This window comes from Oryzias latipes, chromosome 2, assembly GCF_002234675.1.
Source record: "Oryzias latipes chromosome 2, ASM223467v1".
In the NCBI taxonomy this organism is placed as follows: Eukaryota; Metazoa; Chordata; class Actinopteri; order Beloniformes; family Adrianichthyidae; genus Oryzias; species Oryzias latipes.
Window position 1 is genome coordinate 14,390,507 of NC_019860.2, and position 23,422 is coordinate 14,413,928.

General features: G+C 39.6%; 1 protein-coding gene across 1 annotated transcript in view; it reads left to right on the forward strand.

The window, feature by feature from the left end:
- Positions 1-21,033, forward strand: part of LOC101158924 (Krueppel-like factor 7) — a 57,356-nt gene extending 36,323 nt beyond the window's left edge. The window contains exons 3-4 of the mRNA XM_004066536.4: positions 6,999-7,122; positions 15,506-21,033. Of these exons, the coding sequence (XP_004066584.1) occupies positions 6,999-7,122; positions 15,506-15,557 (176 nt within the window). The 3' untranslated portion in view covers positions 15,558-21,033. The remainder of the gene's footprint in view (positions 1-6,998; positions 7,123-15,505) is intronic.
- The last annotated feature ends 2,389 nt before the right edge of the window (positions 21,034-23,422 follow it).

Sequence of the window (23,422 nt, forward strand, 5' to 3'; positions counted from 1 at the left end):
ATTGTGGCAGATTCTGTTGCAGAGAGAAGCAGATTTGCGCCACACTACAATAATATTGCATTGCGTAAATCTTGGTACGTATTTGAGACCCACATGTGTTGACAGAGGTTCTAAGTTGTCCAAGTAGAGCTATGTCAGAGCTTCGTCTTGTCAATTGGACTTCTTGGGAGGTTCTTGAGAGGAAATGTTGTGTTTCTCATTCAAAGAACTTCTTTAGGCTAAACTGAAGTTGGTAAGAGCCATACAGTTCAAGCTTAAAAAGGGGAGGCAGAATGACAAAAACAATTAAAGGCCTTTTATGGATAGTCACAGATTGTGCTTATTGCAGGGTTTACTTACTTCAGTGCTCCACATATATTGACAAAGGTTCTCAGTTCTCCAGGTAGTGGTGTATGATTAAGAATGTATGAGAGTCATGTCAGCTGGACTTGTAGAGTTTCGATCCTCATCCAAGGAACTTCTTAAGGTCGTGTCACACATCCAGTACACACATTTGGTACATTTTCACATATTATTTCAGTCTTTCATGATACATGTGAAATATACACAATTCATAAGTGTTTCTTTTGTGGATGTCCGCATTTGTCCGTCGAAGGTTTCAGTCAACGGGTCTTCACTTGAATCCGGTTTTCGGCTGTTCAAAATTTGGGGTCTGTTAAGAATTATGCAGTTTACGTGTATCTTACATAGTTTATTCGCAACTGTTACGTAAATCTTACGCGGTTGTGCGTGAAGATGCATATGTAAATTTGTTTCTTCCCACGACTGTTCCACGTATGTCTAATGGACTTTTCACACGTATACCACCAGTGTACCACTTGAAAATTTCACGTAAAGACCACAACTTGTCTCACTTTTACCACATATATTCACGTATGACCAATTTCTATCCGTGCAATTTGTGCAGATTGTACATAGTTTTTGTGTGACACAGCATTTAAGAGCTCATTGAAGTTGATGTATGCTTTAAACCGATAGAGATGGTTTCGGAGAGCATAATAACCCGTATTAAAAGTCCCTATGGGTCATTCCAATGATCCATTGATAATGTTATGAAGTGAAACCTTTTGAGAACTTTAAAAGCGTGTCTCCTTACCAGTAGGCTCTCAGAAAGCTCATCCCAAATGTTCCAAATATTCATTTGTATCCATTTCTTTGGATCTTTCTCCATTATATTGTCTTCTTTGTCTAAATTCCCTTTGGTATTTTTTGGACGTTCCGCCTCATCCTGTTCCCTTCTGCTCATTTTTGCCCCCCCTCCCCCTCCAATCTTGACATTTTGGGGCCTGTCAAGTTCCACACCTTCGAAGTTGAAGCAAATCCGAAACGACAAGCCGCTTGTTTGAGTTTGAACTCATTCAACTCGCCAGCTAAAAATATCAGGAGCGATTCTTAAATGTTCAAAGCAAACAGAAGTTTATGGTTTTATGGCCTATTTATATACTTGTGAGGAGAACGGAAAAGATTCCGGGGGAAAAAATGTTGATTTTTGCAGCTGTAAGCATCACTTTCTACATTCATGTAGTTTAAGTGTGATCTATAGAAAACTCAGTAGATGTGCTTGTGGGGCGTAAATAAAGGCCGTGTCACACAGCCACTATGTACATTTTGGTCATACATGAGTATTTGGGGGAAAAGCACTAAAACCATTCAAAGAACAAGTATATCAACATAGAACATGAATCGTGTGTGATTATTGTCTTGTTTATGTGCATTTTATTAGGGATTCATTAGTAAATTAACTTGATATGTGCGACGGATATGCAATATAAAATGTAGACACACATGGACATACACTGTATTACCAAAAGTACTCGCCTTGACTCACATATAAACTGAAGTGCCATCCCATTCCTAACCCATAGAGTTCAAAATATTGTTGGTCCACCGTTTGCAGTGATTACAGCTTCAACTCTTCTGGGAAGGCTGTCCACAAGGTTGAGGAGTGTGTTTCTAGGACTTTTTGACCATATTGACCACTGGTGACGTCACACAATCATCCCAAAGGTGTTCTATCGGTTTCAGGTCAGGACTCTGTGCAGATCAGTCAAGTTCATCCACACTAGAATGTCATCCATTTCTTTATGGACCTGGCTTTTTACCTCCCATTCAAAAGCATTCACAGTTCCTTTCACCGGAACTAAGGGCCAACCTCAAGTCCTGAAAAACAGCACCACACCATAATATCTCTTCCACCAAATTTCACACTCGGCACAATGCAGTCTGAAACGTAGCGTTGTCCTGGCAACCTCTGAACCCAGACTCGTCCATCAGATTGCCAGAAGAAAAAAGCCTGATTCATCAATCCAGAGAAGTTGTCTCCCCGCTCTAGAGTCAAGTGGCTGGTGGCTTTACACCTCTCTCTCCAATGCTTTGCATTGGACTTGGTGATGTGTGCTTTGGATGCAGCTGCTCGGCCATGAAACCCATTCCATGAAGCTCTCTGCGTGCTGTGCTTGGGCATATCTGAAGGTCACATAATGTTTGGAGTTCTGTAGCAATAAACTGTTTGATTAAGAGAACTGATTTTGATCATTTAGATGGGTAAATGAATACTTTTGGTGTACATGGAATGGTCGTTGAAAGCCAAAAAAGCATAAATCACGCACCTAAGATTCACGTAGTAATTGCGTATCAAATATGCATAACCTGCATATTCGCTGACACCGACGATGAACATCTGCGGACATTGATAAATAACGAACGTAAGAAATCAATTATATCTCACATCTATCACTAAAGACTGAAATTTCATGTGTTAAATATGTGAAAAATTCAAAACAAAACCTTGTAGTGCATCTGTCCACCTGGAAGTGCCAGATTCTTGCTTTTGTTTTTAACCCCTTGCTATTTAGTTCCTCTGAAAAGTCGTTAAACGTTTTGCTTAATCTGGCATTGAGACAACATTGAGATTGTTTTGAAACACATTTGAGACACTTATATTGATAAGTTGAGCTTTACATTTTCTCATCCTTGTTTTCAAAGTCCCTCCAAGTTTAAAATTGTGCTAGAATTCCAATTTTAAGATATATTCTTGAAAATGTATCTGACGTATTATCGTATTAATGTGTGTTTTACTTTGTCCTAGAAAATGACGGGTTTTTTGATTTTGCCTAAAAATTAAAGGACCACTTGTAACACTTTTACAAATTCTCTAGTAGAGTGGAGCGACTCCGCCCCTTTTCCCATTACTCATAACTGGGAGCTCTCAGAACGTCACTTCCTGCAAGCTAACATTATCCATACAATAAAAACATCAAGCAATATAGAGCCTTCTAGACGCACATTGTATTTTCTACGTAACAAGTACGATATTTTTCAGATGCCATTTCTTTATCTGCTCCTGATTCACAGTGATTCGAACATAGAAATACCCAGAACTAGATTTTTAAGCTAAATTTCTTAATATGTGTCCTCCATTATCAGAAGAATGTCACAAGAATAAGCTAAAAACACTATTTTTAGTCTTTAAATAACGCGGCCTATATGCTCCGTACAAACGAGGTTGTGTCTGTCACAAGCGCTTTCCAAACCAGCATCCAGCAGAAAAGCCGCCAAAAGAAAAGCAAAAAGAGGGACGTGGAGCCAAACAAATAACAGGTAGAGAAAGACAGGGAGAAGAGGGGCGGCACAGTGGGGCGACCCTCTTGAGAAAGACGCCGATGCCGCGGGCTCCCTCATTCACTGAGCCATTATCCTGACAAGTTTAAAGATGTCATTACTAAAATCCTTTTTTTTCTCCTTTTAGTTGTTATTTCCATAAATTACAGACAGAGAAAAGGCTTTGATTTAATCTGGAATTAGAGTTGAAATGACTGCCCCGTAGAGCTTTTTTTGTGAATAGGCTTATGGAAGATAAGGAACGGTACAATTAGATTTCGGGTAGGGTGAAACACGAAGACTGTCGGGTAATTCCGCCTTTTCGTTTCCTCTTTTCCCCTTAGGAATGCCAGCCCCCCGTTTTGACTCTTCATTTTAATGTCCAGAACATTTCGACACCAAGAGTACACAGAGTTTTACATCACGGTCCTCCAACACTTTCTCCCTTGTCTCCAGGCCTCAGAGAGCTCTCCGAGAGCCAAAGTAATGACCTCAGAGACCCGGATGCCCGGCTCCGGCTCCGACTAATGGAGGGAATGTAATTAACTTCCAACACTGGCACCTGAAAGGCTGGAGAGTGCGCGCGTGCTCGTCCGCGTGTGAGAGCATTCGGAAGTAACAGATTACACATAATGGGATTACAGCGACTCAGGAAACACCCGGTTATGAGATTACGGTTGAGAATTGTCTTTTGGAAAGCCTGTTTTTTTTTGGGTGTCTTTTTTTTTGGCGGATTGGATAAGAAGCACCGGCGAAGCAGCAGATATAGCTCTTAATAAGTGATCAAAAAATATATATATACAAAAGCTCCACAATCCAAATTTTTTCAATCTATTTAACTTCATACTCTATGTAATCAGATTACAGTATTTGGCTAATCCACTGGATTAAATTACAGATTTAAACCTCTTTGAGAAACATTGTTTTAATGTGTGGTTGCAAAACATGTACCTGCTCTCCTTGCATGTTTTTATGAATGCATCTTAAAAGGGCTGGTAGTGGGGGGGGGGGGGTGTTGCTAGGCAATGTGGGTATCGTTGGAGGAGTCGGTAGCGGAGTACTCATGTACTGCTGCGGGCCTCTTAGTTGCACCCCCCCCCTCTTTCTACACCACCACCATCACCACCGTCGGCACCGCAGCCCACTCCTACCCTCCCGCCTCCTCGCCCCGTGGAGCTCTAGCGGTTCCCGTCGCTAGGCAACTGCCTCCGCGCTCGTTAATTGGCCGGTGGCATGGCAGCGTGCCGTTGCCAGATCCAGCCAGCTGCACTGACTGCCGCCGCCGCCTCGTCTTTCACGCAGACCCCTCCCCCCTCCCTGCTGCCATTGCTAGGCAACACAGACATCCGTGCCTTCGGGGAATTTGATTGGCCAGAGCCGGATGGCCCAAACCTGCTGGTCCGGGTTTTTGTGAAAGTGGGGCTGCCACAATGGGATCCACAAATTATTTTTTCTTTTAAATGGCACCTTCATATAACAGGTGTTTTTCTATTTTCATCCCAAGTGTTGACACTTTTTTTCTACACCTCATCAAAGCTAGAACCTACAACTCTGTTTTCTCACCTTCTTAACATGTTTGTCTTGTGCTAATGAAGTGCTCTAGTACGTCCTCCGACAGATATCCTGGTTGAAAGATTTGCATCATCTCCCAATTTAGTTATGTGCATGTTTGGGATAGAAAAAGGTGATGTTCAAAGTTGGAATTTAAATTAGGGCTGCATAATATAAGAAAAACCTGTAGTACTAGTAATCAAAAATGTGCCTAACAATATACAATATACACAAACAAACAGCTAAACAATAAAACAAATAATAAATAATTTCCAGCATCAGTCTTATTAAAAAAAATTGTATGTCAAATCTTTTTGTTCATCATGAACCAGGGATTTGTGCACTAAATGTTTAGAATATTGATGTAAAAAAATGTGCGTGCAACAGAGGAAAACCGACTTTTGCTAGCTCGCCGTGCTAATGCCATAAAAAAAAGAAAATTGCCTCCATAATTTTTTTCCCACATAGCTACCTAATGATGCTCGTGGAGTTATGAGAGCATAGATCGATATCACTCGGAGTTTACATTTGTAGAAAATGCTAAGGATGAATCTTTTGGAAAATTTAAGATGCTGTCCTCTCCCCGAGGTCAAAAGTCAACAAAACTTCAAGTGTAGTTGTAGACTTAACCTGGTGGAGTGTGTTAAAGGTTATGATGGTTCCCAAATTGTGTGATTCTGCTAAATTTCTTCATTTGCCGCAACATGACTTCCAAGCCGTAGGTCCAGCGGCCATTGGATAATAATTTTCAAAACTTCCTTTGGGTATCCCCGACATGTGGGTTTTGGTTTCGTTACATGATTGTGAAAACTATTTTTAGCCCGATAAGAGATTCTGTCCCCATTCATCTTTTGATGGTTGCTCCCACTGTGATGCCTTCATTTCTTTTGAAAGTGATGTCGTCCACTATCAAAAAAATCAAAAAATCATTCACCTGGTGCACGCCGCAGTTGCACTCCAAATGACCAACGTCTAATAATAATAATAATAAAATTTATTTGGATAGCACCTTTCAAGATAAAAATCACAAAGTGCTTCACAGTATGGTAAAACACAGAATATAAAAAAAGCTATTATAAAAAGATAGGTTTTTTAGCTGCTTTTTAAAAGAAAACACTTTCAACCTAACATCAAAGTTCTCTATTCCATTGGTTAACAAAATAAAGGGGGCCATCCGATTGGTCAAATGTGTATGGGGCTGTATTTGATTTGTTAAATACTTCAAGCTGCCATGTTTTAGCACAATGACCAATTATCGCAATTTACGCGATATGCGTATAGCACATGCCAATATCGCAGTGACTGTACTTTTGCAGTTTATTGACCAGGCCTTATTTAATGCGTAAAGTCATGACTTTTTAGGGCCAGTCCATCTGGGATGGGACTCAGGTGTCGGACGTCTCCTGCGGTGGACACATCGTCCGTTCTGTGACTAGCCTAATTATCACCCCTTAGCATATCTGCAGTCTCTTCTGCCTTTAATCCACTTCTCTTGCACTTTACTTTTCCTCGCTCCTAGACTCGTCTCACCTCCTCTTCTCAGTCTCATCCACCTTGCCTTTAATCCATCCCTCCCTCCTCTTCCTCCCCGTCCTCCTCCCCACTTTTTCTTTCGCTCCACTTCTCTCACTCATCTTCTGCACATTCAGCAAGATCGTAGACCAGTGGGAGCCCCTCCATCCCAGTCAAACATTGCACCACTCTCGTTTTTAGTCCCTAAAAATGGACAAAGAAATAGGGACACGAAAGGCAGAGTTGTATATTGCGTATGAACTCACCTGATTCCTAGGGTCATGGGCATCCCAGTGATTGGACGTTTTTTTTTTCTTTTAATGTCTCCATCCTAGGTGAGAAGCCATACAAGTGCTCATGGGAGGGCTGCGAGTGGCGATTCGCAAGGAGCGACGAGCTGACGAGGCACTACCGCAAACACACAGGCGCCAAGCCTTTCAAGTGCAACCACTGCGACAGGTTTGTAGAAACAACTTCTTTTTTCCGCCCCCAACTTTTTACTATTGATGCGCAGAAGTTCCTCAAGACACCGGTGACGCGCCCAAACTGGTTTGGAACCTGACCCAGTTTGAAAGTGTGTAGGCAGGATTGCTAAATGCTTAAGTTGCAGTCTTTTACTCATCCAAAGAGGGCTGGCTCCACTCACATTAGCCCTGCTCCTGCATATTTATAGCTGATCTGCTCACATGGGTACATGGCCCCCAATGAAAAAGAAGAAGTGCAGAGAAGAACCAGTTGGCACCGTCTCTTATTACCCTGCATAAAATGAGTTTGAAATTAAATGTATGAATGTAATAAATGCAGTCTATGAAATCCGTCAAGTATTGGATTTGATTCGATTCTACTTTATTATCACTGCACATGTGGGTCCAAAGGGACGAAATACAATTAGCATTCAACCGGAGGTGCGTTTTCACATTGCAAAAAAATGTATTATGAACAAGTTCTTTTGGAAGTACAAGTTTATGCATAAGTAAGAAGGCTGTATTTTGTACACACCGTCAATGATTTGCCCATTTTCGTACTTATGTTTTATAAAAGGCGCACCATTAACCCTTGTTCTATCCTATGGGGTCCAGATGACCCGATCCTTACAATTACGTGTTCTCCCTACCATGACAAAGGTGGCTAAAGGTGAAGAGGATTTCATGTAATCCATGGACATCAGTGAAGATCAAAAATCATTGAAGAAAAAAGATTTAGCACATTGTCTTGTGGGGTCTAGATGACCCAACTCTCAATGTTAAAGTGCCTAGGATAGCACAAGGGTTAAGCGAGACAAAAGTAAGTGTTGGAAAAACTTCAGAAAAAGAAAACATTTTTATTTATTTTTTACAAAGATGCTTTTGTTTGCTGCAATGGTGGGCACCGTATCTTTTTTTTGAAGTCTTACATTGTTTTGTTTTGTTTTGACTTTTGTGATATCCTTAACTTTGTATTCAATTGTTGAAGACCTGGATTTGTAGCCATCTCTGGTTTACTTTTAGTGGCTTAACTATCAAATGAAACCACGTGAGACTGTGACGGAAAAAAGAATACCTTAAAAGACCTAAGATCAACCAAAAACACAGACTAATATCAAACAAACCAAACTAAAGAGTACAATCCTCAAAATGTTGCTAATTTTGAATTTGACATTTATTGTTGCACGCTCAGCATTTTTCTTTAATACTCTTGACACTACAACACAATGAAACACCATAAGAATAGCTTTTAATGGCTTAAAATAAAATAAAACACAACTGAAATCTACCCAAATATGCTTTTAATCAATGTGAATCATCAATGATGGAAGGAGCCTAAAAAACAACAGACAACTCGAGCATTTTTTTTTTCTGTCTTTTTTTTCTAAAGGCCACAAGAAAAAGAGAGAAAGGCAACATGCCCTAGAAAACTGTCTGGTGAGCAGCTGTTTCATGCCCCCAAATAAAAGCCTGATGCTAAATGAAAAATGGGATTCCACAGAATCCTATGGCATCAAGATCCAAAATAAATAAATAAATAAATATCCGTCCACTTTTTTTTTTGTGGTTTTCCATCATAAATCGTACTCCACTTGCTTTGTAAAATGTTTGCATTTTGTTCATTGCAGACTGTCGGTTTCTTTCAGGGTTTAGGGTTTTGCGTTCTTCTGTACTATTTGTGCTTCTGTGTGTAGTCGCAGTTATTTGTGTTTTTTTTTTTATATATAGTTTTGCGACAGAAAGTAGTTCACCTTGGTAATTTGGCTTTATGTTGTGGTCAGATTTATTGAAATACTATAAGGTTAGCTTTAACCCTTTAACACCAGAGCTTTGGCTCCAGTGTTGACTTTCTTTTGACTAGCGTAACTCTTCAACTGTTTTTACAAAATTGACGTAATTCCAGCGGATTCTGAAGCGGAGAAAAGCAGCTTTGTGCTGTTAAGCAAGACTTTTCGTAGAGGTGTGTTGCAGTATGAAAAGTCACTTTTTTCCACATCCGAATCAGCTTATTTCATTGTTGAATATTTACAATTACAATATTTACAATATTTACAATACGATGTATCAAAAGACGTGTGTTATTTAGAAGTCGCCGGCAACATCTCCTGTGGTGAAGGGGTTGAAGCCTCAGAGTTTACAACCCGGACACAAACCGCAATCATTAATTTCTCCTTCATGATCAATTCTCAAACAGTTGGCACTTTCGTGAATTAAAAAGGGACGCCAGCCATACGTCACAAACAACTCTGAGTCCCTGATTGGTCAAAGTTTGACCTGGTTTAACTAGCATAGCGCATTTGATGAACGCCAGTTTTGTACGTAGAGCCCGAAAACGGATGTAAAACTTTGCGTAGCTTCGTGTGAACATGAGGGTTTTGAATGCAGACCTTCATTGGAGGTTGACGCTCGAACGCACGTTACAGCACTTGGCATAAGGCTAAAATTGCTGCTGCTTGTCTTTTCTCAAACTGCGTGAAGATATTTTGACTTTTGCTACTTTGTAACTAGAATTCTGCATGAATTCATACAATTTCTTTAACTAGACTGAGGAGTTGGTCAAGTATATTGAGGTGATCGCCCCAGAAACAGGTTTCCTTACATAAAAGGTTAAGAGTTAATGAACACTTTTGAAACACTTTAAAAGGTGATAATTGGCTCGGGTCAAAAGTCAACTTCTGTTTCCAAAACAGACAAGATCCGAGTCGACCGCAGTGAGGAGCGTGCTTTTAAAGAGCAGATAGGATCCGATCTGCTTTGGAGCTTCTTAATGAGTCGATCGTGTTTCTGTTTGAAGATGGAACATTCTTAAAGGTCAGATATCAGAGCCCGAAAACATCAAACAATTGATGGAAGGATTCTGTTTGAGAAAATAAAAAACGCTTTGAGTCACTCTGTCTTGTTTGTAATCTTCAAATTAAGAGAGAAACTGATCATTAAAAAGGAAAAAGACAGTACTTTTTATTTTATATAAACATATCCTGTTTCTATTTAAATAGATTTGTGCCAATGCCAAAACATGCAAGTATTGGTATAAACCCTTACATTAATTATTTAAATGTAAATATAAATTGTTTAATTCACACTTTTAGAAAATAAAAGCTTTTTATTCTATGCAACTATTAAAGGTTGCATAGAATACACTTTTTATGCAAATCAAATTGCTTTTTGTGCCACATATGTTGCTTAACTTAATAAAAAAATATCTAAAAAATGTGTACAATGATATTTTTCCCCTTAGCTAAAATAAACCTCTCAAAATTGTCCTAAATGTTATTTTTTGATTGCTTTAGACAAACAGTTTTGCCAATTTGGGTCATTTATAGTTCCGCATTACATTTTATTTGTTATACAGTTTGTTTTCTTTCATGAATTTGGTTTAAATTTCACCTTAGAAGTGTGCTTTGAAGTTTTCAATGGATTTGATTACACTGTCTCTTTTCACATGTTACAGTTTATTAATTCATGAAGCTGGGAATTGACAAAGATGTCATCCATTGCCAAACAAAGCACTGTATGTGTGCCTTTTTAAAGAACAATGGCGGCGTGAAAATCAGTCACAAAGCGGCGAGATATTGAATATGTGACCTCTTGAATCATGCATTGCTTCATTATGGAAGGACAAAAAGAAGTCCCTCTGGACTTAGGGTACTTTGGCCTAATGTGAAAAAGAATGAGGGGGGGGTCTTACAATGTGTGATGGATCAGCAGCGTCTTCATCAAGACTCATCTGGGCAGACTGTAAATACAGTATCCCTCAACTCTCCATTGCCAAAAGCCCCCCTGCGGAAACATCGCTAATTTAGGCCCACCTCTGTCATGTGTCGCATGGCGCTCTGGCCCCGACATGAAAGACGTCCCGCTGAGATGAAGGAAGAGGGGGTGAAACAAGGGAGGCAGGAGAGTCGGGGCGGAAGATTGAGGATTTGAGGGGGGGGGGGGGGGGGGGGGGGGGGGCACGGAGAGACAGATCTACGGTATGCCAGCTGGTGCCGTGGCCCCCGGGTTGTGACTCATACTTTGCCATCTGTCTCACCGAGCACATGCAGAAAGTTCCAGTGGCGTGCACCCAAACACCCGAACGTCCCCGGAGGTTTTGGTTGGTCCCACATGCAGGTGTGACAGTAAGAGAGATGGCTGGGGGTCTTGCATTTGTTAACCCCTCCCCCCCGCTTAATGGCCAAACTCTTACTCATCTGGCCCGATCAGACACTATGTATCTCAGCGGAACCAAGAATCAACAGTTGGAGAGGGAAAACTTTCCAACTTGAACTGCTCTAAGTTGACTAAAGAAAATGCCAAATAAATAAATAAATAAATACTATATTTTTTCTTACAGCAACCAGAACATTTTTAGCAAACCCAAAATTAAAACATTAAGACATGGAGTTGTTTTAGTAACAAAATACAGTGATCCCTCGCTATATCGTGGCTCGACCTTTTGCGATTTCCCTGTTTTGCGACTGTTTTATACACGATTTAGCTTTTTTTTTTAAATGTCATTTACATTTTTTTTACGGCTCATTGTGGTTGGCTGTAGACCTTGTCAGTCTGTGTCTCCAATTCAGAATGCGATCAGCTTGCCAAAGTTTCACAAATGTTTGAAAGCGAACAGGTCTTTCTTTTCATTCCATAAAACTGGACTCCATTTTCTACGAAGGTTTGAACTCTGAGAGTTTAAACAAGAGACAAATGAGTGAAAATGTTCGCATTTGTCTCAGAAAAGAGAATAAAGTGTGTAGTGAGGAGTTTAAAGCCTCAAAACGCAACTCCTGTAGTAAAAACAAGAGACCAGCAAATTTTAATAATAAAAACAAAAAACTACTTTAACTTTTTTTTTTGAAGTAACATTTTGGTGTTAAGTATCACTTTTTTGCACATGCGAAAATAGAAAATTGTTCCCTTCTGAAACCATACCCTAGTGGTCATTTGAAAAACTGCGATATTTATTACTGTTGCAATACAAGAGTAAAAAGGAAGTTGCTCCTTTCTGAAACCAGACCTCAGTGGTCATTTGAGGAACTGCAATCTTTGTTGCCCTAAGACACTGAATAGCAAGTGGTTCCCCTCATAAACCAGATATTAGTGGTCATTAGTGGAACTGCAATATTTGGTACTGTTGCAATACAAGAGTGAATACCAAGTTGCTTCCTTTCGAAAACAGTACGCCCAGTGGCTTTTCAAATTACTTAAATATTTCTTGATGTTGTGTTGCAAAACTGATTAGCAAACTGCTTTTCTTCCAAAATCAGGTCCTAGTGGTCATTTGAGGAACTGCACTATTTAATACAGATCCGTTACGGGAGTAAATAGCTAATTTGTCCCCTCTGAAACCATAATCTTGTGGTCATTTACGGAGCTGCAATATTTGGTACTGTTGCGCTGACCTTGAAAACAGAAAGTGACAGCTTGTATTTGTACATATCTCATTTTTGGGGCAATGAAATAATTTGATTGAGGATAACTCAAACCTATTCTTTTATTCATCAAACATGCTGAAATACTGATTTTGACATCAAAACATCCCAGACTATTCAAATATAATAGTCCACAAACATCCGTAAAACACCTGAAGTACAACAGGGACCCGACTGCTAATTTTAAAGTCTTAACTGAACCTGACGGGCTTACTGGTGACAGCTGTAGAATGTAACCAGAAAGTAACAAAGAAATAAAGAGCTATGGATCGCCATAGACGACACCAGCGCGACAGCACATACATCACAACCCTGCAGCCCAGACTAGAAAAGACTCCAATCAATTTCCTCATTAAGAACTGGGTAAACACTGGCCTGCATTTGGTGTTTGCAAAATGGTTCTTGCGGCAACGGTGGCTTTAGTCAATCAACTTGTATGAGCTTTTTGATGGTTTTAAGGCTTTAGACCATTGGGGCGGTCTAGATTAGTGCTGTTCAAACTGTAAAAATGTCAAACCATCAAGTTGTCCAAATGTGTTCTTTTTAATTGAGTTCTTGTTAAACTTTCAGTCTTTCAGGAGTCCACTAATCCAGGAGATACAAAACAACTGCACATAGAGGAAAGGTTGCTTAAAATCTATTGTTGAAAGTGGCCTGTACTTCAAGATTTCTGAAAAAATCTTTAAAGGAGATGATGAAAACAACTTTTTGACTGAAGGTCACAATTTGAAATATAGAGTTAAATTTCTACTTTGAAATGTCTTCAGGAAAGGGACATGAAACATGTCTTACGTTAATAGCCCAAAATAAGCTTTTATCTCAATCGGCCAACAGATGTTGTAGGGGAACTGCATTTAGAATTTAGTGTCTTTAGCCAATCCTGATTAGTTCCTAAAAAGACGTAACCAGAACCCCTTTATGTTTGATTAAAAAGATGGAATGGTGACAAAGCTAGGTGTCTGATTGGTTGGTGCAATTTCGACACCAAAGATCAGATCTATATCTGTGTTATATATCTGTGTTATATTCCCTATAATGGAAAGTCATCTACGACATTTAAATAACTCGCACTCTTTTAACCGTTTATGCGACACACATGAATCAGCTGATTGTGACACAGAGATATTCAGCTTTTTATATTGGCTTTGCACCGGTTTGTAACTCTTACAAACGTTAAGTGTTCGTACTTTGCGAACTGTATGAACACTTTACGAACATAAAATCTTTGAGCACTATACAAACGTAAAGTGTTTGTAAGTTTGCGAACTTTTTGAACACTTTACGAACATAAAGTCTTTGAGCACTTTATGAACGGAAAGTGTTCGTAAATTTGCGACCTTTATGAAGACTTTTTGAACATAAAGTCTTTGAACACTGTATGAACGTGACGTGTTCGTAACTTTGCAAACTTTATGAACACTTTACGAACGAAAAGTGTTAGGGATCATTATTCTCTTTTATTTTAGCTTTTTGACGTCAAGTGCCTAAGCACTTCACTACTGTAAAGTGTTGCATATTAGTGCAAGGCTATTTTTATGAGCTTTAAAATCCACTGGAATTGCGCTACTTGCTTAAACGGAAAAAGAGTTACGTTGGTTGAAAGAATGTAACACTCTAGCTAAAGCTGCGGTGTTAAAGGACTGAATTATTGATGCATGTTATCATCAAGGAGTTGAGTCTAAATCTAAATCTACTCTAATTTGATGTACAAAAACCTAAGTTTGTAAGATACACTCTCTCTACTTAACCTTTTAACACAAGAAATGTCACCAGCAACACCTAAATAATGCCCGCTCTTTGAACTACCGTAAATCATTGAAGAAATATGGCTTTTCATATCGGCTTTTTACAGATCTGCAAAACTTTACAAATGTATCGTTTTCGTAACTTTGCAAACTTTGGTAACACTCTTCGTACATTAGTTGTTTGGTATCATTTTTCTCTGCAAATTAAGCGTAGTTATGTTGATTGCGTTAGCACTTCCCTACTGTAAAGTGTTGCATATTAGTGCTGGGCTGCTTTTTTGCCCTTCACAATCTGCTAGAATTACGTTAATTGCATAAACAGTAAAAAGAGTTATTGTAGTCAAAAGAATTTAGACACCGGAGTGTTAAAGGGTTGAAATCTACATCTGCTGCTCAGTTTGGCCCTTTCCAAAGTCTTTACAGAGACAAAATTGCAAGTTTTTTTTTTTTCTCAGGAGGAGAATAGTAAGCAATTCCAAGTCATTTTCTCAGTTTTTTCCCGCTTTAACCACTTTACCAAACTCTGAAACATCCCCCTTTTCACACATTTCTTTTACTCTAATAACCAAAACATACAACTCCCAATTATCTCCAAAAAAGCAAAGCTCTTAGTCGGCAAGCACTTCTCACGGGAGCAGAGTTGTTGTGTTAAACCCGCAAACACCGTTGATCTCGACATGGCGATGGAAGGGGAAATAAAAAATAAAAAAAATTACCAGCTGCATCTGAAAGGAATCCACAAAAACCACAGCTGAGAGCATTTACCGTGTCAGGCTGAAATACTCATTTGAAACAAACATTTTTAAAAGCTTTGCTGAGAAAAAAATAAATAACCGAACCGGGCAATTTTAGTTCTTCATCGTGCGGCAACACCCCTGCAATTCCCGAAGCCTGATTTGAGATGAGAGGCTTTGATTCATCTACTTTAGCTGTCGTTTTAGAGCACATGTTTCCATGCTGCTTCCAACCCCCCTTTTTCTCTTTGAACAGATTCATCTGCAGGCTCTCTAGTTATTCATGCCGCAGCTGAAGTCATTAGGACTGCTGCTGAAAATGCTGATTATGAATTAGTTACACATATACTAATTGTGTGTGCATTAGTGGCTCGGCGTGCACTAGCTAACAGCAACGTTTAGCTCAATCGACAAAACAAACTTCTTCCTCTCGCATTGTTAAAGACCTAACAAGCTGTACTCTGTTCCCTTGTGTTTGTTCGCAGGTGCTTCTCGCGGTCGGATCACTTGGCGCTGCACATGAAGAGGCACATTTGAGGCGTTCGGGGGAGGGACCGGAGGAACAGAGGAAGAGGACGGCGTGGAATGGACGACAGACAGAAGGCGGAGTCAGAGCAAAACTATTCGGAGACACGCTGATCCGAAGTGGCTATCCACCAATCTCCATCATTTCCACGATGATGGCTTTGCAACCGTTCACTGTTGGCATGGACGGTACAGACGCTACCTTTACGTGCGGATTCTTTGTGGCGGCCCCTTCTGAAAAAGATCGAGCACCAGTGCGAACTCTAAACCGGACCAGCTGTACAGTCAATTTTATCAACAAGGAGCTGTTTGAAGACTCAAGATTTCTTCCTATAAAGTTCTTAAGACGACAGTACAACTTAGACAAATGGGATTGCTCGTTTCAGACTTAACTTTAGCTCATCTGCGGGTTTATTTTCTGTCATCCTGGATCAATGGTAAAATAACATCCCATCAACTGACCTTTTTCGCATCGGCCAATTGGATCCACTTACAAATCCTTCTGGTTTGATTACTTTGGAGCGTTTGTTTGAATGGAGCTTTAGAATGGATTTCTGGAAGACTTGGGAGAAGGAACACACGGCAGAGACTGATTGAGGTCATCGAGGGGGCTAGCTTACTTTACGATCATCATCTATCGAGACTAATTAACCGACTACGGGGAAGACTCCTGGAATTGGTAAAAAGAAAGGCAGCTCTGAAAACTTTTTTTTTTTTTTAACCTCTGGTATCTTAGCTATTATGAATTGTCAAAAAATGAATGGTTGCACAATTGCCTCTTTTGCAAAGGTTTTGTAAAAATGTGCCGCTGTCTGAAATACGGCACCGGATTGTGGACGACCACACGCACAAAGACAAAGCAGCTAGTTTACTGCGATAGCACACCAAACACAACCAATATCACTAACAAGAAGAAAAAAAAAATAGTTGCTGTATTTTGAAGATTGACTTTGTTGGGGGGGGGGGGGGGGGGGGGGGGGATGGATGCAGCCAAAAAGAAAGATAAGGGGTTGCCTGAAAATGATCTCTTTGGCCTTTTAGAGTGATTGGCACCAAATGAGCCGCTGGACTAAGATGGTCCGACCCACGTCGCACATCCATGCCGATCTCTTCCAACGTCTGACTTACTATCCAGAAAGAAAACGGAAAAAAAAACACATTTAAAAGTTTTCCGGTGTGGCCCGGTGAACTTTCCCGCTGACTTACGGATTAACGCGTCCATATATGGAATCTGACCCTGCTGGAAGCACACGAGAAAGCACGTTCAATCAATTTGGGTCACCAGTGAAAATTAGTATGAATGTACATTCATGGACACGTTGCCAGATCCATGAAAACACTAAAAATGGTCATTGAAATCATGCCAAACGCCATTTGTGATTTTACACAAGTAAGACAAATGATTGGAGTCTGCTCAGAAGCTGTGGGCTTTTGACAGTTTGTGGGTCCTGAATGGACTAGCATGAGAGAAGATATCCTAGTGGGTGGCTGAAATGTTTTGGGAGGGGAGGACAGATCTGCTCAGTCAGCAATGATAACTGCCCCATCAGCTCATGTAACTGCAGCACAGTGAAACCCACTCGCACAAAGAGCCACATACAAACAAACCCGTCAGGAAAACTGGAGTTGACCTGACTTTTTGTTGGACAGAACAAATATCCAATGCCACATGGACATTTAGGATGAACATCCAAGTGAACAAGTGTCAAAAAAAGGCAGCTTGGACAAGAACCGATTGATGGATTTATCTGTGAACAGCAACACAAGGTGTTTTTGTTTTAAAGCTAAAAAGCGGTCTGGTTTTAAGATATGAAGATAACCGGTTTTTATTTCAGAGGGATGTTACTATTTCAATTTACTGTACAAAGAAAATCCTATCTACAGTCAATTTGTCTACAACTCTACAAGAACCTCCTTTATCATGGACTGGTTTGCATAAATGATACATTTACTCCATCAAAACCACACTGTTGCCAGAGTAAGAAAAAAATTGCACCTTAAAGCTACGTACACCCTGGGTTTGCTACCTGATACTAGCGCATGTCCTCACAGTTGTAAGAGGCTTGGTGTAAAATATTGGAGCGGTGCAAATGTCGTGAATCTTGCTCCAGGCCCGATTGATACTTCCATTGCTACCCATTTGTCACTACTCAATCAGAGTCCTTGATTAGTCAACGTCCATCTGGTATAACCTGAAAACAGACTTAAAAACTTGTGTAGCGACACGTGAACGCAAGAGCTTTGAATGGGGAAGACCGAAACACTCATTTCCATGGAAGGAGTCGCTCAAACACGTGTTTCCGAGCCCAGTGTGAACGTAGCATTAGACATATTGGAACATTGGGTCTTGCCAGGTTTGTTGGTAAGCACAAAAATATGCCAACCATTAAAGCATTGAAAACATAAAAAAGCTTGACAGTAAAGATTATTTAACCCAACAAAACTGATTCAAGGTTTAGACAGTGATTGTACCCAATTGTAGATTAGGTCCTATGAACAGGTGGTCATGACATCGTTTAAACAAAAAACGTTGTGTAATGTCTTTTATGACATTACACAACTGGATTCTTACGGCACTCAACAATAGAAATGCATAAGCTTAACTAACTCAAAATAACAATAACAGTGAAAGACATTATTGAAGGAACCAATACACTATATAACGTGATTACTATTGAAAATACATTTTTAAAATGATTTAATGTTTTGTTTGTGATTGTTTCCAACTGTATTCCTGAATCTATTCTGGTTGGCTAGGTTCAGGAATACAGTTGAATCTAGCGAACACTATTTGGTTTTAGGAATATAGTTAACTAGGTTCTGGTTGACTATATTCCTAAACCTAGCCAACCAGAACAGTCATTCACGACTGGATTCCTAAAACATTTAACAATATATATTGCTTAGCATAACAAACGTTGCTAAATCAATTCGAAGTCTGGATAGTGATTGTACCAACTACACTCTTAAACATATACAATCAGATTAGGTCCTAGAGACATGTCCTTATGACACTGTTTAACATAAAACAGTCAATTATAACTCTACACAACTGGATTACCAAGGAATTTAACAATAGAAATTCAAAAACAACAATAAATTGGTTAGGATTAGGACAGTGTAAGACACTATTGAAAAACGTATCAATCTATTTAACTTGATTCCTGAAAATATTCAACCGATTTAGGATCGAAAAGACTTTTTACCCCTACGATAAAGATTCCAAAAATAACAAAACCAATTCAAGTTTTGGATAGTGGTTGTACCTAACTACATCTAAACCTTGCCAACCAGATTAGGTTGGATAGGGTTACCATGGTATTTAACGGTAGAAATTCATAAAACAAACTTGGTTAGGATTAGGACATTGAAAGACAACATTTTCAACTCCAATAAACCAGATTCCTAAATTTAAGACATTTCCAAACTTGACGACAACCCAACAAAACCAATTTGAGGTATGGATAGTTATTGTTTGTAACAGGAAACGAATTTTGGTTAACTCGTATAACATTCAACCACTTTACAATAAAAAAGACATTTTTACATTGTTGATGAAGATTCCAAAACCTAACGAAATCAATTCAAGGTTTGGATAGTGATCTTACCCAACTGTGTTTCTAAACCTAGCCAATCTGTTTAGGTCATGTTCTTATGACGTCACTTAACAAAAACAGTCTTTCTTAACTCCACAAAACTGGATTACCCGGGGAGTTTAATGATATAATTTCATAAGCATAACTAACCAGGTTAGGATTAGGACAGTGAAACACACTCACAAAGACAACATTTCCAACTCCAATAAACCAGATAGTTGCAACCTAGTCGATAATCTAACAAAACTAATCTAGGGCTTTGATGGAGGCTCTAACCAACTGTAGTCCCAACCAGATTAAGGTTACGTAAAGCTGTTAATAACTCCCAACACTTCTATGGCAAACCAGCTGGATGCAATCAAACATCTTACTCTGGCGACTAGGTCTATGAAACATAAATCCAAGTTGGCTTCTGTCTTTTTTTTTTTGTTGTTTGTTATAGTTGTTATGGTTGAAGCATTTCATCAACTGTTGATTTACGGTCAGGATGACAAACATCGCTGATGGCGATCCAAGCTGTAAAAGAAGTAATCAGCACAACAAACACCGGAGATTGGCGTTACGGATAGGCGTGCTGGACTGCTCTCCTTTTCCCCGCTTGGCCCGATTCTCCACCTGGAAGGGAGACGAGACAGCAAGGAGCTTTTTAACTTGTGCGTGGAACAACCGCTTCCTCGATGGCAGCTCTACATGTGCATTTCAGTATTCGATTGAGGCACTCTCCCGTCAAAACTAAACTGATATGAATGTGTAAAAAACACAAAGCTTTTTTAGTGTTCGCCCCCCATCTCCCCCATGTTCCATATCAATCAAGAACAGCTGCGGATTTTAGACGGAAACATTAAATGTGTTGTTCTTCATGTTCATTTTCACTTGAAACAGTGGAGGGGAAAAGGAAAAAAAAACACACACACAACAAGACAGTTTAGGATTTAGTCGGACTTTTTCTTGGGAGATAAAAACAAAAGTGTTTTGTTTTTTGTTTTTTATGTGTTCTCCAGGAGCTCAAGAAACTTGTGAATGTTTTTCCTGGGAAGGTTTGTTTCATGTCGTCTCTGAGGATTGAGTTCATCTTAATGAATGATTGTCGATTCTGCTGTGCCTGTGCGTTCCTTGTCTGTTTGTATTTTGCACTCTGAATTTTTTTGTAAAAAAAAACAACAAAAATGAAAAAAAAGCAGAAAAAAGAAAAGATCACTTGCATATCTAACGTTTTTTTTTTTTTTCTTATTTTTTTCAAGCCTCCTGTTTAGCCGTTTATGTATGCGTCTGTCACGCGTAGATCGGATGTCCGAGCCGAGCGGCGTGCATGCAGACAGACTGGCGCACGGACACGATCGGGAATATTCGGTGTTTTCCACCTTGGTGGGAGTCAGACTCATCAAAAAAAGGAAGAGAAGGGGGAGGGAAGGGGGAGCCTGCATTACTATGTGTGACACCACCTCTGCTTCCACTAGGTCTGAATTTTAAATCAAACGCACCCCCAACGCGCACACACAAGCCACCTTTTTTCTACCAGCATCCTCTCCTCCTCCACGGCCCCCCCCCCTTCCATTTTCTCAGATATGGCCCTCTTTCAACTCCTCTCAAAATGTCCCAATCCTTCCCCACCAACCCCCCACCTCCGGTTCGACACCCCTTTTCCTCTGTTGTCCTTCTGCTTTTCATTCTCTGTACAAAGTGTTGCAGATTTATCATTTGTATATTATGATGTATGGGTACAATAATGTTCTTTATTATGGAAAAATGAGAAAAATTTATTTTTGTTACCGGTTTGTTTCATAATTCCTTTTTTAAATTGGTATTGTAATATCTCTATGCAAGGAAACTGTCCGTTAAATCGTTTTTATTTAAGAATGTAATTATGTGTAATAAATGGTAGAAGCAGTTGGGCATGGAGTATTCACGCTTCTTGGCTCGTCTCTCAGCGGCGCCAACAATGAGCGCCATTCCCCCCTGTCTGAACGGTTTCTGATTTCTTATCAGATCTCAATCACGCACCCATTCAGGTCATCAACAATGAGAACATTTACGTACCTCTTTTTATTTTTTTTCTTTGTTTCCGGCAGTTCGGTCGGAACAGTTTTGCCGACAGCTCGGGAGTGAAGTATGCAAATCAACAAAAGCGAGCAGATAAATTAAATTTGCACCTTTTCTGTTTATCTGATCTATCATTTCTTCTCATCAGGAAACGGGTCAGAATACCTGCACTTCGCCTGAATGCACAAGATCGTCTCCCTTAAAGGGAGCTAAAGCGAGTTAATTACATTTGTTACCAACCAAGGTGATGGCTTATCCACTATTCCTGCTTTTTTGACCATGACTAGCTGATAAAAGGGTAATCGAATAACTAATGGCTAATTAGGGGGTAATTACTCCCCAGTAAATGGCCCTATGCAGTGTATTAATTCTCCTTGGGTCTGGCAATGAGAAACTCCCATAAGGTTTTTTTGTTTCATTTAATGCTCCCTAATTGAAATGGGCACCTTCATCAAGAAGCTTACATGTATCTGTCCAACTTAATGTTCTTTTATCTGTAATTACAGACAGACTGCACATTATCTACATACGTACACCTTCCACGTCAAATGCCGGGGCGCATTATGAAATTAGGGAAGGAGTCATTTTTCAGCAAAAGGTCGTCCGTCGCACGAACGCTTCCCGAGCATCATTCTCATCCTGTGTGATGGAAATGAGCTGGTGTGAGTTCACAGCAGAGCTAAATGGTCTTAATGTGTTCCGGCTGGGAGTCGGTGCATATTAAAGGTAACATATTAAAGATGAGTGCGGTCGTGCCATTACTCAAAGCCAATCTCGGGCTGTGTGACCAACAGGCAAAGAAGTCGTCAGGGGAATTCCAAACTCTCGTGTTACCTGACTCATGAAAGTACTTCATTGTAGAAAGGTTTTAGAGGCTATATTATACTGGTATTAATTACTGTGCTAATTTAAAACGCTATTCATATTTAACTGAGATTGAACACTTTTGCTCCGCCCACTTAGATTGCAGGTGTTTTCCTCCCACAGTCCAAAAGCATGCCTTACAGGTAAATTGGTGAACAAATTGTCCCGTATGTGTACAGTACCTCCAGCAAATGACTGGCAAACCAGAAGTGGCTGGGATAGGCTTCACCAACACTGTGCCCCCAAAATTGATACAGCAGTTTTGGAAAACAGAAGAATGTATGGACTTTGAGGCAAAGTATTTTTATTTTATTTTTTTAATTTATTTATTTATATAGTCTTTCTATATAAAGATGGGATAGGGCTATGACTTGCTATACAGCAGCTGTTTCTCGGTCCAAGTAGTTATAGTGAGAACATATTGAAATAGTTTTCTTTTAAAAATATTTAATATTTTTTTTTATTTATTTACCCAAAGTAGTCAAAGCTTGTCATAGAAAATCACACACCAAATGTAGCAGAATACAAAGAAAGCAATGTTAACCCGACCTATTATTGTCAGTCCACTGTTTCAACAGGTGTAGTACTTGCAGAATGTTTTTTTTTTCAGCAGGCTCCTGGCCCAATAAATCTTGCCTGGTTTTAGAAAGTTTCTTTGGGAAAAAAACGAGTTTCATTTGAAATTGTCTCTTTAAAGTTTATAAACATCGCAAAAAAACCCGAATAACTTTTCTTTTATTAGAGAGAAAAAGATAAACTGCTACCTTGTAAGATAGACATTGAAAATATCTTCCAGGGGGGAATTGTATTGCCCTTTCAGTCGCTGCATCTTTTTCCTATGACCTGTGGAAAATAACATGAGTAAGCTAGTTTGAAGTCCAGACCTCTTCCACTGAAAGCGGCTCGGGAGAATCTGTCAATCAAATGTACGAGGTGGGGGCCAACGGGCACCACATGCTTTTTCTGAGGCATCTAATTGGTCAGTTTATAACTTGAATAGCTTGTAATTAAAAAAAATAATAATTCGAGGATTATCAAGAAAATGTTAGGAAATAGGTAGCAGAAGAAGAATAGTCATTCTGATAAGTATAGTTACTTACTTCTCAGTAGTAGTTTATTGAATTTTGGCTTCATGGATCCAGCACGTACTTCCTATTTAGAACGCGAGGGGGGCAGTCTGTCCAATTCCTCTTTACAGTCTATGGACAAAACCGATAGAGATGGTGAAACAAATGCTGTTCGTGATCTGTTTGGAAAAGACTACATTGTGTGGTGGGCATGCATATTGCATGAACAACCAACCCTTAGAGCAGCAAGCTCACAAGTCGATGCATTTTTAGCTAAAGGCAGAAACATTTCTAGCAAACTGGATAGAAG